Source organism: Balaenoptera physalus (genome assembly GCF_965194825.1).
Source record: "Balaenoptera physalus genome assembly, chromosome: 14".
Taxonomy (NCBI): Eukaryota; Metazoa; Chordata; class Mammalia; order Artiodactyla; family Balaenopteridae; genus Balaenoptera; species Balaenoptera physalus.
Window position 1 is genome coordinate 46,615,071 of NC_138893.1, and position 15,723 is coordinate 46,630,793.

General features: G+C 41.0%; 1 protein-coding gene across 4 annotated transcripts in view; it reads right to left on the reverse strand.

Annotated features, from left to right (window-relative positions):
• SORCS3 (sortilin related VPS10 domain containing receptor 3) overlaps positions 1 to 15,723 on the reverse strand; it is a 610,389-nt gene that overhangs the window by 14,208 nt on the left and 580,458 nt on the right. For all 4 annotated transcript variants that reach the window (XM_082425089.1, XM_082425088.1, XM_082425091.1 and 1 more), the window contains exons 20-22: positions 10,947 to 11,080; positions 2,550 to 2,673; positions 807 to 919 (exon numbers count right to left, since the gene is read on the reverse strand). In XM_082425089.1, the coding sequence (XP_082281215.1) occupies positions 807 to 919; positions 2,550 to 2,673; positions 10,947 to 11,080 (371 nt within the window). The remainder of the gene's footprint in view (positions 1 to 806; positions 920 to 2,549; positions 2,674 to 10,946; positions 11,081 to 15,723) is intronic.

Here is a 15,723-nt window from a genome sequence, read left to right on the forward strand (position 1 = left end):
CTATTTATCCTTTAAAACAGAGTTCAAGTATCCCCTCCAAAGACTATTCTAATAGTTCACAAGTATTTGCTGAATCACAAATGTGTGCGAAGCCTGAACTTTCCTGGACAGAGTGAACTGAGCTTTTCTCTGTGCTCTTTTGAAATGCTGGCCATGCCTCTACCATAGAACTAGCTGCATATTAGACTTACCTCTACATTTGAATTGACCATGTTTTATTCACTATTATAGTCCAGTGCCTAGGTCTGAGCAAAGGGTTAACAAAACCCTTTCAACTTTGTCTAAGGAAAATATGACCTTGGGCAAACTCTATAACCCCAGAGTCTGCTGCCATGCTCTGTTTCCTGACCTGCAGCCTTCTGATGGCCACATATGGTCAGTGGGAGTCTTGAAGTCTGAGTGGTTAAAAAACAACAACAAAAGCAAACAAACAAACAAAAAAACCCCAAACCTTGGTGGGCAAACAGCCAACCAAATGAATGATACTAGTAAAGACTCAATGAGTGGCCCAGCCATCATTTCATTAAAGGGGTCAATTTGCTGTCTTAGAAAAATTTAGGATTAAGATGGGGCCAATTTCCCATCCTTGAACACCGGACTGATTCTCTGTCTCTGTCTCTCTCCACCTAATCTCTCCATCTTTCCTTCCCATCTTTCACTTCCCCCATTCTTCTTTTCTCTCTCTCTTTTCACAGAGAAATAATCTTAACTGCGGAATGGTGGTTTGCTTCCATGAAAATGTATTCTGGACCACAGCATCTTGTTCTTTATTCATAAACATTTAAGCAAAGAAAAAGCCAACTTACTTTCACCAGAGCCCGCTTGATCACATTGGCAATGTCTTGCCTCCACTCCGGAATGTCAGGATTGTGGTAATCCAGATTAGGAGAGAATGATAAGAGTTGGGACTGAAAGTATTCTGCAAGGAGAGAGCATGTGTGAGTGAGGCTGAGAGAGGGTGTGATAGGCAAGGGGACTCCAGGATCACTGTGCTTTAGGGAAAGGGCACAGACTTTCATGTGGCCTCATCTCAAATTCCTTCCTCTCAGCCTGTCTCTTGGCTTCTAAAACAAAGTGGCATTTGGTGACTGGAAGTAAATTTGTGCTCCTACCATTTTTGTTTGTTTTTAAAATCTTAAGGACTTCTTTTTGTAAATGAACATTATCTGCAATGCAAGAAAATTGTGAAACTCCCGAAGAAGGGGACTTTTGCTGCTGCAGGTGGTATCATGCAGAGGGAACAATAAAGCATTAATAAATTGGGCTAGATTAGAATAAAGCCTTTTCTTATCCTTCCCTTAGTTCCATGGATCCTGCTAGAAAAACCGCCTCAGGGGGTTAGAAAACAGGTCAAAACTCTAGGGTGTGGGTAACATTCAGTTTCTCAGTCTGATTGGTAGGTACACAGGTCTGTCCACTTTGTGATAATTCATGAAGCTAAAACACTTATGATCTGTGCACTTCTCTGTATTTAAAATTTTTTTTTAAATTGAAGTATAGTTGATGTACAATGTTGTGTTAATTTCTGCTGTACAGCAAAATGACTCAATTACATACATATATACATTCTTTTTTATATTCTTTTCCATTATGGTTTATCCTAGGAGGTTGGATATAGTTCCCTGGGTTATACAGTAGGACCCTGTTGTTTATCCATTCTAAATGTAATAGTTTGCATCTAATAACCCCAAACTCCCAGTTACATTCCAATAAAAATGTTTACTTAAAGTCTTCCAGGTGCCCGATGAGAGAGCCTGAGCCTCAAGTTTGCAGACTTGTAGGAAAAGGCACTCACCTGGGGTGAGGTGGAAGAAATACAGACTGAGTCAGAGGGTCACATACTTCACCCAGTACAACTTTCTGGAAAACCCTGGTATAGTGGCTGTTTTTAGGGTATGTGGGAGGTTTGTGGGATGGTGGTAGAAGCACAATTTGATTTAAAAGAAATTTAATAATTAAGAGTGGTTCTCCAGGATTGAGAACAGAATGGTGGCCCTATTTACCACTCCCCTGCCTTGCTCTGTCTTTCTATTCTCAGCCTTAGTCTCATCCTTTGCGGTCAAAGATCAGAATCTCAAACGACAAAGAAAACACATCAGTTCTGTGTAGTTCATCTTAGTACCTAAGCTGTGAGTTCTTCAAGAGCAGGGACCATGCCTCCTCCAGCTTTTGAAATCACTGGTCCGCATCCTAACAAAGAATGGATGCCACATGTGTGTGAAAGATACCTTGGCAGGTCATCAGATCTAGATGCTGCTATGATAGTCTTTCCAGCTCAGCATTCCTTCAATTTATGATACATCTCTGTCTAAGGAGACCATCAGGTTTTGATGCAGACACATCACAGAAGACAAGAAATGCCTGTCCGTGATCTGCTTCTCTAACAACCTCCGTATCTATTCAAGAGCAAGGTAAGAAGTATGTTTGGATACCTTTTGTGGACCTACCTAATTTTCCTATGCCCTGGGGCATTTCCAAAGCAGTTGGCGATTGCTGCTATGGTGTATGGAGGGCATTGGCTGGGCAGGAAGGGGCATCACGGGGCTTACCGTGAACTGCGATGTCTTTCGTGTCCTGGATGAGGGCATTCCCAGCAGCCACCTGGACAGTGATGGTATTGGTCCCCTCTGCTAGGAACGTGAAGGAAATGCTGCTGTCCAAGGTGATGAGGGGCTAAAATAGAGAAGCAGGAACACTGATTTAGTCCTTTATGGGATATCAGATTCCCTCCTTTCCTGTAAATCTCAGACTGTCACCAATCTGCATAGCATTTGCATATCCCCAAGGGATCCTAACTTGAAAAAGGAAAAAAAAAATGCACAGCTTTCTAAAACTGTGATTGTATATCCAGTATCCAGGAAGAGCATTAATATACTTGAAATGCACTGTAAAATGTTAATTCTGAGAGATGAAGATAAGACTGGGCACCCTGGATTTTGCATGTCATTCTACTCCTTCTCCTGGGGCAAAGTAGAAGCATCTTTTGTAATCTATTCCTAGTGACTCTGGGAATAGGCGATCATTTTTCTCTTTTCCTCTAATATTCCGTGTCACTTATATGTTCATCCTGTATTCCATCGGGCTGTAAGATTTTTCATAGAAGTGACCACATTTTATTTATTTTTGTATCAACCACCCTTGGCAAATTGTCTTACATCTAGCAGGATCCGTATATAACTTGGATGTATGGTCATATTATTGACATTTTATTTGGTCATATCTGTGTTTTCCATTGCAAGGCATTTCTAACAATTTAAATAAGTTGGAAAACATATAAACATGCATATCTGTGCTCACTTTTTAATCTTTTTTCCTTTTCTGTTTTCTTTCCTTGATCATAACAGACAGGGACTTGTCAAAGATAAAGAAAGAGAATAAGCATATTTTTTTTCTTGGGAATTAGGATCTTGATAGAAGCAGGTGCTTACTGGAGAGAAGAGAATGCAGATTCTGCGATTGAAGGGTCATTATTCAGTGATTATCTTGAAGCCAGTGCCCTCTCGAGTTATCTGGTGTTTGCAAGGTAAGACATATTAGTAGGAGGCTTCTCTAAGGCAGCTCATGAAGAGATGTCACAAGTGCAGATGAGCAGACCTCTCTCCTCTCTGTGTGTTAGGACGACAATAGGATAGAGTAATGATGTAGCCAGCTGGGGATGCGTAGAGTTTCCCTTTTAAAATGTGGGTATTGGCCACTGTTCACACAGCACACCCGTGCACCTGGACCCTGCAGAGGCTCAGAGAGGCAGCTTTCAGACAGCGTCCCTCCTGCAAGACTGAAATTCCTTTCTAGCTCAGAATTGTCAACTGGGCCTCTGAAACAATCATTTGATTTCTTGGCTTTAATATTCTATTGCTCTATTTTATGACCAGGCTGATGGCTGGAGTTGGACAGGATTAGAGATATTGCCCTAAGCTTTCTGACACCCTTTCTTCTCTGCTTGCTAAATGAAAGAAAGAAGTGAGGATAGAAAGAGTTACGCTCTTTTTCTTAACTAAGGGTAAACCCCAGAGCCCAAGCATGCTTCTCCATACTTATGGCTCCATGTTGATACGCACCAGGGTGTGGCCTTATTAATTAAACAACAGATGAGGTACAAGTAGGTTCTGTGATGGAAATCAACTCCCATGGGCCAAGAGTGGCTGTTTAGTGTCCTGTGTTGAGAAGGAAGCTGAAGTCAAGTTGGGCTCAGCATGGCAATGTCAGCCACGGACAGAGGAAGAATGTGTGCCACTGAGTTGCCATCTTTAGTATAACAAGAACAGAGACTTGATACTCTGGCTCTGTTACTATTTTAATGAATGACCTTGGGCAAAATTTGTCCCCACTGTGTGCCTTAGGTCTTTATCTTTTAAATTAAAGGTTTGAGTTAGAAGTCATGAGGACTTATTCAGGAATCAGAACACATAGGATTGATGAATGGCTTTTGGCAAATTTTCTAGTTCCTACTAGTCAACTCATTATGACTTACCTGTCAGAATACCTTCAACTGCTTCAGTACCTAGGTCATATTCTTTGGAAGGAGAATGAGATACCTCTATATACCAAACACAATGGCTACATTTTCTTTAAAAATAATAATATCAAATATTATTGAGGATGTGGAGCAACTGGAACTCTCATACATTTTTGGTGGGATGTACAATGGTGCAACGATGTAGGAAAAAGTTCAGTTTTACAAGAAATTGCGATAATTTTTTCCAAAGTAGTTGTAACATTTTATATTTATGACTCAGCAATTGAAGTCCTGGGGATTTAGTCAAGATAAAAGAAAATATCCACAAACAAAAGAAAATGTTTATAGCAGTACATTCATACTAGCCAAAAACTGAAAAGAACCTAGGAGAATTTATCAATAGGAAAATGAATAAACAAGTCATAGTATATGCATACAATGAACATAAAAGAACAAATATTGATATACACAACAGTATGGATAAGTCCCAAAACCATAAGAAATGAAAGAAGCCTTATATGAAAGAATTCACATGGTATGATTACATTTAATGAAGTTCTAGAAAAGGCAAATCTAATTCATGATGAAGAAAATAGTGATTGGTTCTGGGGGTTGGGGTGGGAATTGACGAGGGGCATGAGAGAACTTTTGGGAGTGATGCTAATACTATATATCTTGATAGAAGTTTGGGTTACAGGTATATGCCTTTGTCAGAACTCAGGAGCTACACACTTCAGATCTGTATATTTCATTGTTCATACATTTCATACCCCCTGTGGGGGAAAAAGTATAAACAAATAAAGGACTCTAGCTAATGATTTGCCACCTAAAGCATTTAGGACAAAGCATGTAAGTGCCTGAAATAAATCAAAAATTTAAGATCGGCTGATGGCTGAATAGAGGGATGGACAGATAAATAGACATGATAAAACAAGCACAGTTGATGTTAATGACAGACTACAGATGGTGGGTATGTGAATGTTCACTTCAACTTTAGTTTGTGTTTGAAGTTTTTAATAATAAAATGTTGGGAGAGAAACAAAACAAAAAAGGAATAATTGATGTGGTGGGGTTTTTTTGTTTGTTTGTTTTTTTGATCCCATGAACTGCTCTCTCTGACCATAACTATATCACATTGTCCTTCCATTTTGGTTACTGCCCTCAGCTATCTCTAATCTCTTCCCAGCTCTCAGCCCCAGGATACTTTTCTCCACATTGTCTCTTCAGGGAATCTGCACGACTACCATGTCATCTTCTTCAGCTCTCAGGGGTCTACATGGCCCCCGCTCTCCTTTCTCTGCACACTCGCCTTATCTTAGGCTTAGGTGATGGTGCTGTGCCAGGCAATGACATCTCTTTCTGAGACGAGTGGAATTCCTCCTGTCCCAGCAGATTTGGTCTCCTCTCTATCTGGCTGCTTTCCTAGCAGATCCAGGAACCAAACAAGGATGCAAGTCTGCAGGACAAGGGAATGCCATCTGAGGTGGGAGGGAGTATGCCATCCCACCAGCCAGTCAGGGCTCTGAGCCACAGCAAACAAACTGTGTTGAATGTGAACACTTGGCCCCCAGGTAACAGGCCCCAGGCTTCCACCCTAGGGAAATGGCAGAAGCTAATTTTGTTTTCCAAATTGCTTTTGTTTTTCATCAGCTGTTGTGACATCATGGCTGATTTCACCTTCCTTGCAAAGCTGGAACACTCCACGGGATTCTTGAGTCCTTCACTGGCCACCCATGTCTAGTGCACAACACTAAATTAAATCAAGTATTTTAAGGTTCATTTACTAACTCTATTAGGCAAGCAGACACATTTATTAAGCCAGAACTCTGTTAATCCCAGCAGATTGGCCTTTTAGAGCCCCACAAATCCAACAGGCGGCCAATTGACTTCTCCGTGTTTTGTCCAAGCTGCAGGGCCAGCCCACAGCAAGGCTCATGTCCTGCCTAGGCTGCAGGCTGCATCCCTGCCCACAGAGGATCCCTCATGTGCAACAGGTCATGTATTATCCACTAAGCCCAGCAAGACATCAACGAAGCTCTGAGTAACTAGTTAGGAGATTCCCACGTGACCAGTGGATCAGGGAGCTTCAGGGAAATGTCTGGATGCAGCCTACACCAGACTCCCAATACATAGTAAGTCAAGTTAATATCGAATATTATAAAATCCCCACAATTTAAATGTATACCTTGATAAAACCTTCCATTCCTAAATTGGACAGACTATGTAATCACTACACTTGCCTCACTTAAAACCTTCAGCGGATTACATATGTGGAAAGTGCTTTACTTTATGAAGTGGAGAAGGCAAGATATATAATTGTGGATATGCTATGATGAGAACTACATGAGAGAAAAGTCTAAAATACACAAAAGGACCAAAAATAAATAAAGCAAATAGTACCTAAATATGTGTTATGACTATGGGAGTATTTTGAAAATTTATAGTTTTGGGGAAAAAAAAATCCCTCAAACACACACACACACACACACACACACACACACACACACACACACCTCTAAAAACTCTTCAAAAGTATCTCATTGTTGAAAATATCACTGTCCATGAATCTGGTTCTATCTTCCACTATCCTATCCTAAATCTAAGTTTCTATGACAAACTAAAACACATCCGGTTATGTCATTCAAAGCCATTTGTCATCTATCCTCCCCAGTTTTAGTTTTTTATGCAATTTCTCCCCAAATGAATCCCTCTTTGGTAGTGTCTGTCTACACAGAACACAAACATGCCCAAAGCCTTACCAGTGGGCACAAATCCCTTCCCCTTCTCTCTGGTCTCAATTCTACCACTCCTTCAATGCCAGCTGAGGACCAGCTTCATACACAACTTGGTCCAAGACCAAGAAGCCCTGCATCCATCACCCCCTAGGCTGCCTGGCTGGGCCAGTAATGTTACATTCCTATTACCATTCCTTACAGTATTTATTTTGGGATGTTAACCTCATCTTCTTGAATAGATTGTTTCTTAAGGGCAACAAATGGAATTTATACTGCTTTGTGTTCCTCATAAGATCTAGCACAAAATACAGGTTCTTGAGAAAGGTCCACGGAGCTACTGATACAATTTCACATCTCCCGCTGATAGACTTGTAGGTATATGGGCCTATAGTTGGATTTCAGGAATGCTTGCTCTCTTCTCTTTATTCGTACATCATCACACTTGCTCACCGATCATTGTGTGTGTGTGCTCATCTTGCCTTCTCATCAGGATTGTAATCTCCTTGAAGATAGAGACAAGACTGTAAGTGCTCTTCCATTCCTAAGGGCACCAAGCAGAGGGCTGGCTCTAAAGGTTTGTGGGGAATCAACTGATTCTTATTGGGAGGTTGATTTAATTCAACCACCTGGGCAAACCTGTCCAATCCAATTCACCTGGTCACAACACATAGAAACAGACACACACATACACATACACATACACAGGGGATAATTTCTCCTTCATCAGTGATGTTCTGATGATTAAATAATATATATGAAGAGCTTAGTGCAAGGCTAATGCTAGAAAGAAATGCTCAAAATTAGTATTAGCTCCTTTTACAGATCGGTTTTTTCATCAAAGGTAACCACATAGCTCGACACTCAGAGCACTCACCAAGACACCCAAAGACACTCATTCATTTGCCAGGAAAATACAATGCTCACTAGATCAATTTCTGGGCACAGTGGCCACACTGATGTGTTTCTGTCATGGTGCTAGCAAAAGCACTGCAAATGTACCTCTTTTAAATGGATGGAATAACGATGCTTGAAGGTGGGAGGGAAATCTCTAGAACCATGTCAGCTTTGCCACTGAGATGTAGATGCCATTGATGCCAAGGATGAGCACGACAGTGACTGAATGTGTTCTAAGCACTTAAACGTCATTCTTTACTTAATCCTCAACGCAATGTTAGAGTGTAGTAGCTACCAGTCTTATTCTGACATCACAATGAACAAAACTAAGGCACAGAGAAGTTACCTGATTTGACAAAAGGCATACAGCAAGGAGAATCTGAGCCTGGACCCCAACCCAGGTTTGTCTCATTTCAAAACCACTCTGTTCCAATGCCTCTAATGTACTATCATTCTCTTGGTTCTTTGGGAAGAAAAAACCAACTAGTAAGACCTTTGAGATCTTGGGTATTTGTACAGCACTTTATGCTCAAGTTTATAGATGGAAATTCCTAACCTAAGAAGTACTTCAGGTCATCCTCAATTAAAAAAATAAAACCATAATGTCATTCTGCAATTTTAAAATTTCCCTCTCATAATATAGATTAGATAGATAGATAGATATAGATAGAAAGATATTTCAAATAATAACTCAATGATGTTCATGGATTAGATATTAGTATCCTTGATTTAGAGAAAACAACACTGAGCTTCAGATCAGGTGATTTGTTCAAACTAATAGATAATTGTTAGAGAAATAGAAACTAGACTCTCCAATCATTTTGTCCACTTCTCTGTTGATCAAATATTTATGAGACACTGTCTGGTATTTCAGGCCTTAGAATAAACACCCAAAGAAAAAAATGGTGCTATAGAGAAACACTGTCTTCGGTTCCTTGTGGGCTGTTGAGTAAATCATTGGGTTCATGACGGCCAAGAACTGCCCTCCCTACACACAGCTGTCTCCCAGTAAAGATCAACAGGTGAACAAACACTAACAGAAAAGAACTCCCTGGCTGGACAGCCCAAACCTCACATCCTCAGAGGTGAAATGAATTTAAAATCTTTCTCTTTCTGATGCTCTCCTCCCAGAAGATTTTCTCTTTTTCTTTCACCACGTATGTCTGCTGGTGTTTGAAGCAGAATTTTAGGGTCTGTGACCTCCAAACAGAGTGATGCAGAGAAAGCATCCTGGGGCTGGGGGGTACATGGTAGATGGGAGTTAGGAGACCTGGGTTTAGGTCTGGCTCGACAACTAACCAGCTGTTTGACCGCAGGATGCTCATCTCACGCAGGGAGCTTCACTTCTCTAATATACTAAATGGGGAATCTCATTAATCAACCTCCTTACCTATTGTCTTGGTGAATAATAACACCAGAAATGCAAAAGCATCATAGTCTATACTAAGAACTTGAAAGTATACAGCACAAATGATGCAAACAGGAAATTGTCCCTTGGGTCCATAAATCTAATTCAGTCTTTTATCAAACCATCCTGTCAGTTTTTATACCAAAATAGAAAGCATCCATTTAGTGAGTAAACTAGTCTGTGCCAGGGAGATACATAGTATCTTACTTAGTTTTCACAAAAATCGAGATGATGTAGGCATTATTCTCTCCAGTTTGCTGTTGAGTGAACTAAATTTTAGGTCAAATCACTTGATTAAGCTCACATAACAAACATGTAGCAGTGCTAGAAACCTAACCCTTGTCTCTCTGACCCCAAGGTCCGTATTCTCTCAACCACATCATGCTACCACCCTAGAAAAGAGCAGGATTTACAACACTGTAAATCAACTATACTTCAATAAAATTTTTGTTTTAATTTAAAATAAGAGCAGGGATGAATCATCTCCCACTCTTATCATGCAAGAGCTGAAGTTCTCTTTGGTCATCTCATAACAAACAAACAAAACTGGCATTGTTCCATTCCTTTTTAAAAGGAATTACTACACCGGCAACTGAATATTTATTTCCCCTTTCTTTAGATATCCAGCATTTCTGAGTCTGATATATCTTTCATAAATTTTTTTTTTTTAAAGTAAAGGTCTAAGATGAGCAATACCAATCACATCAAGAATGACTAAAGAAAATGCAAAGACAAAAACAGGAAGAGCGAAAAACATGAAGTCCTTAAGCTGAGGAACCCTCAGCCAAACTGCTCCCAGCTTCTGTTGTACAAGTGTGGTTACTCTTGAAAAAGCTTCAACATCACCTGTTGCCAGGAGTAGGGAGTATCTGCAAAGTCCAGAGTTTGGCCCTTAAGTCCCTTTCTTTGAGACTTGGCAACATCAGTACCATGCCTAAGAAGAAGAACATCAGTACCCGGCCCTAATAGAACACCTAGTAGGTCTTGCTAAAGATGCTTTACGTGCATTATTACCCCATTTGACTTTCACTGCCGTGCATTTAGATATCTAATTCACATTTCACAGATGGTGTCACTTAATTTCAGAGATGCTAAATGACTTTCTTGATATCACAGAGCGGGTGAGTAGAAAGGCCGGGATTAGAACAAAAGGGAGCAACATCAATATTAGAAATATTGGTTAGAGGAGCAAGAACAACCAGGTTTGTGCAGATTCTCCGAGTACCCTTTCTTCCTCAGGATTATTTGAACTTTCCCTGTTATAACAATGAACTTGCTGTAGGAGGGTATGTCATATTCAATTACGTGGATTCATAGTTTCACTAAGTATCCCCTATTGCCCACATCCTCCCTGTGCCCCGCCCACCCCCCCCCCCGCAACATCAACACAGAAGTTGGAACATGGGAACGTTCAGTATAGACCTAAGCAGACACCAATCAGAAAGGGCCAAACCTTTGTACTATTGCCGAACCACCAGAAATAGGTAAGGGTCCCCAGCTGGCTGGGCCACACAACTGCACTGATGTTGACCTCCTTATTTCTTATGGCAACAAATGGAACTCGGAGATGAACGTGCTCCACGGGACCTAAGGGAATAAGAAGAACAATGTCAATGTTTCTATTCCTGGAATGAACAAACAATCACACTCCCAGATTCTTAATCTTAACCTCTATTACCATCACCTATAAGAAAACAAGGATTGCAAACTCACAGATGTTGAGAAGTATGTGTGTTTGTGTGTGTGTGTGTGTGTGTGTGTGTGTGTGTGTGTGTGTACTTGAAATGAAGTACCGCGTATAATAGGGAACTCAAATCGGGCTTCAGATTTTTTCAGTGACATCTGAATTTAATTTCCATCCGATGAGCCCAACCTCGAATGTTTATGAACCTCCAGCCCAAGGACAAAGCTAGTTTACTGGACACTTAGTCAGTAAATAGGGAGATAAAGAGTGGTCTCTTGCATTTCTGCCGATTAGCCTGTATCGTGATTGGGGGTCAGTGCATCGTATGGAGGGCTCCGCCATGATCCTCAATTGTTAATTGGTCCCATCTTGTTCAACAATCGGCCATTGTGCCTGTCATCTGCAACACTCAGTGGGTGTCATTCAGCAGCTCGCAAGGCTGTTTTATAAAAAGGAAAAAGCCCATCTCCCTTAATTGAAGGAGAAATAAGTGCCAGGTTCCCAAATAATAATTTAAAAAGCTGCTTGCCAAAAGGTGACCAAGCTTCTATTTTTTTTTTCTTCCTCAGAAAACTGATGTAAGCAGTCTCAGGTTCTAAACTAGCAAGTAAGAGAATAGATTGGAACCCACCCTATGCATACTAAGTGAGGATTTTAATTTAATTCATTTCCAAAATAACGTGCGAAGAGGAAAATGCTGCTGGAAGATGTTAGTGTATCAGCGTTGCCTTTGTGGGTTAGATCGGTTATTTTTTAACTCTGTGGGATTTTCTCCCCCAACCTTACCCCTTTCTTTTTCCTTTGTGTTTTCTTTTTTTGCTACCTACTTCCTTTCCTCCTTTTCTTCCCTTCCTTATATCCTTCCTACTTAGCCAAATCCAATTAAAATCTTCTAATTATCTGTCCACACTAAGTCAGAGCACATTTTCCTGGTTTCCACCATGATAGTGTTGATGAGCTAAAGTGACTAAAGGTCACAGCCGTAGCATGGATAGCTCTTTAGCCTGGGGGCCTTGAGTTCTTCTCATGGGTGGGACATTTTCCAGGTCACCCAGCCTTCACTATTGATGTCTTGGGTTATTTTGGAGACAGCTCAGTTTAAAGGGAAGAAAACAGATGGATACTTTTCACTTCTGCTCCTGTTTAATTTTAGCTGTATGACCTTTTCCTCTATCTTACAGAACCTTGACTCTACACAGACTGTTATGCTGTCCCCTGCCTTCCTTACAGTAATAAGAACATATGAAAGTGATGCGTGGATGTTAAAGGTGTCATATAATTAATTATGTGCTGACACTGTTTCCACCACCACCACTACCACTACCACCACATCATCGCTGTTCCTGTGTATCACTGTGTAGAAGTCCCTCTTGGGAGAGTGGGCGTTCTGAGTCTCACCGGGTACCTCCTATGTCGTAAGTAAATTTATATTGGGATAAAAGGTGTTTGGACAGGGACTGATGTTTGGGTGAGGAGATTAGCCAGACTGGCTTGCCACCTCCCAGATGGTATTTTCCTGAACAATCAACAAGTGAATCTGTATATCTACAGCATGAAAATATTCTTTGTCTACTGCTCTCTCACCTGACCCCAGACATACGGCCCCTCAAGATTTCTTTCAACAAATAATTTCAAACCTGTCACTTCAGATACACATTTGGCCGAAGGTTTAATTATTTTCAACGAGTAAATCTGTTTAATTATTTTGGTATGGTTTGACTGTTGGTGAGAATAAACACACACACACACACACACACGTGTGAGAAAATACCGCCTATTTTTCATTGCTTTACTTACTCATTTTTAGGAGTTTTCCTGGTTTATCTCTCTTTGTTGTTTGTGTGTTACTGATCATTGTGGAAGAGAATGAGGTAATGGGAAGGGGGCCCTGGCCAGGTCATGTCCTAAGAGGGAGATAAGGAATCTGGGTCTTATTTTAACACCTCAGAGTTGTTCTTCATGCCCAGATTCACATCCCTCATTCTTCTCCTGCTGGGAAAGGGGACCCTTTTATGCTCAAAGTCAATGCCTCTTTTTTTTTTTAATTGAGGTATAGTTGATTTACAATATTGTGCTAGTTCCAGGTGTACAGCCAAGTGATTCAGTTATACACATATACATATATATAAATATTCTGTTTCAATTCTTTTCTACTATAGGTTATTACAAGATATTGAACATAGTTCCCTGTGCTACACAATAAATCCTTGCTGCTTATTTGTTCTACATACAGTGGTGTGTATCTGTTAATCTCATGTTCCTAATTTATCCCTCACCCTCTTCCCCTTTGGTAACCGTAAGTCTGTTTTCTATGTCTGTGAGTCTGTTTCTGCTCTGTAAATAAGCTCATTTGTATTATTTTTTAGATAACGCTGCTGTCTTATCTCTCTCCCTCAAAATGCATGGAGTCCATTCCCCTGGCCAGCTCATGGGAACCCTGGGCTTTTCCACAGTTCAGTGATGTCGCTATGACTCGTGGCCCTGGACAGACTTCTCAGCTTTCGGTCACTCAGAGGCTTCAGGTCAACCAGGGCTTGCATTGTTGGGTACTCTGATACCCCAAAATATAAAATGAGACCTCCTTCTCCCTAAATTCATGCCAAACACAAAAGGGGTGGGGCTTCCACGAATTAGAACACCATCAAGCACGGCCACATATATGCCAGCTTCAGGACAAGTACATTTGGGTAAATATAATCTCAAGGAACAACATCAAACAGCTTTTCAGGGCAAAGAACCTGAGCCAGAAGCTCCAGACTTCAATCTACAGATAAACCATGGATCGGGGAGAAGAGAGCTGAGGGATTCAGGAGGGAACATAGCAAACTCCTAAAATCCTCACTGTCAAAGAGTGCTCTTTTTGATAAAAATCTAATAATCTGTGCGAGATTGGTTATTATGGGGGGGCTAACAACTACCTTTGTTAACTAATGGCCCAAGATGAGGCCAAGAGCAGTTTCCACTATAATAACTGGCTGGTAAATGCAGCCATGATTGATTTGGAGGGAATTATGAGCACGATAAAAGTTTCAAGGGACATTTCCTCCTTCACACACATAACCCACAGTATAAACCTGTTCCCTGCTGTTGTGTTTTTTTGCCACTGAAATACATTGGTCACTGTGCCTGGCAGGCAAGGCACACTCTTGGCAGAATTAGGAACATGGGTGGGGCAGGTCGTTGGAAGAGAGGAAAGAAACTGTTTTTTCTTTGTCTTCATTTTTAAATGCAGCAGAAGTGTCAGGTAGAAAGTGAATAGGAAGTACTTAGTAGTTACTAGAGCAGGTAACATTCATCATGTGCCAGGCTGGGTGCTAAGTGGCATTTTGCACACTGTGCAGAAAAACATTGATGTTGACCTGAGATCATCATCTTTAGAAAGACCTGTGGCCCTTTGCTGGCATCTGGGAACTTGGCTCTGGGAGTGTTTCCAGTCAACAGTGAGCTGATAAGAGTGGTTCACTCTGCCTAGACTATTTTTTTTTTTTTTTTTTTTTTTTACCAATGATAGGGTTTATTCTGAAAAAATGCTTTCCTCGGGGAGTCTGGAATTTTGGTATACCCTAGGCAGAGGATGGCTACTTGACCAGTCCCCAATAAAAGCCACGGGCGCTGAGTCGCCAATGAACTTCTCTGGTAAATAGCCCTTCATATGTGTTGCTACAACTCATTGCTGGAGGAATTATGCATGTTTTATGTGACTCCATGGGGAGAGGACTCTTGGAAGTTTGCACCTAGTTTCCTCCAGACTCTGTCCCACTGGCCTTCTTCCCTCTGCTGATCTCGACGTGTCTCCTTTCAGTGTAATAAATTATAGTCTGAAGTATGACTATATGCTGAGTCTTAATGAGTCCTTCCAGCAAATCACTAAACCTGGGAGGGGTTGTCTTGGGGACACCTGACACATACACATAATCCAATTTGATTCTCGTAGCCTTGCTATCATCTAAGTATTAAAGGCGAGGAATCAGGGGTTTGTAAGCACTAAGAAAGTTGACTGACAGTAGACATTTCACAAACGGATATGATCAGAATTCAAACACAGGTCTCCCTTGCTCTAAACTTGGCTCATAAAAACCTTGCACACCACCCACCTGGGTTTCTGACCTGGTGCTTCTGACACAGAATTATTATTGTTGGTGTGGTGTGGTTATCTCCCCTGGGGCTATTGGTGGTCCGTTTCTCACAGTACCTTCCCTCCCTCACCAGAATGTAAACTCCGCAAGGGCAGGGCCATCTCTGTACTGTTGCCTCCCAGTGCCTAGCAGAAGGCCTTGCATATATTAAGAACTCAACAAATAGTCATTGAATAAATTAGTGAATGATTGGGTGTGTTATTTGTGTTTCCTATTTATTGTTACAAGATCCCCGTGAAGCAAGGTGTCAGTTAGAATTAAGGCATTTTGAAACTGAAGTTCAGAAGACCCAGAGGAGAAATCATTTATCTCATGGTCATGTAGTGTGGCGTCTTTAAGGATGTAACACATATAATCCGGGTCTTTCTCCAGGCACTTCCCCCGTCACTGCTGGTCCTTATGCTACTATT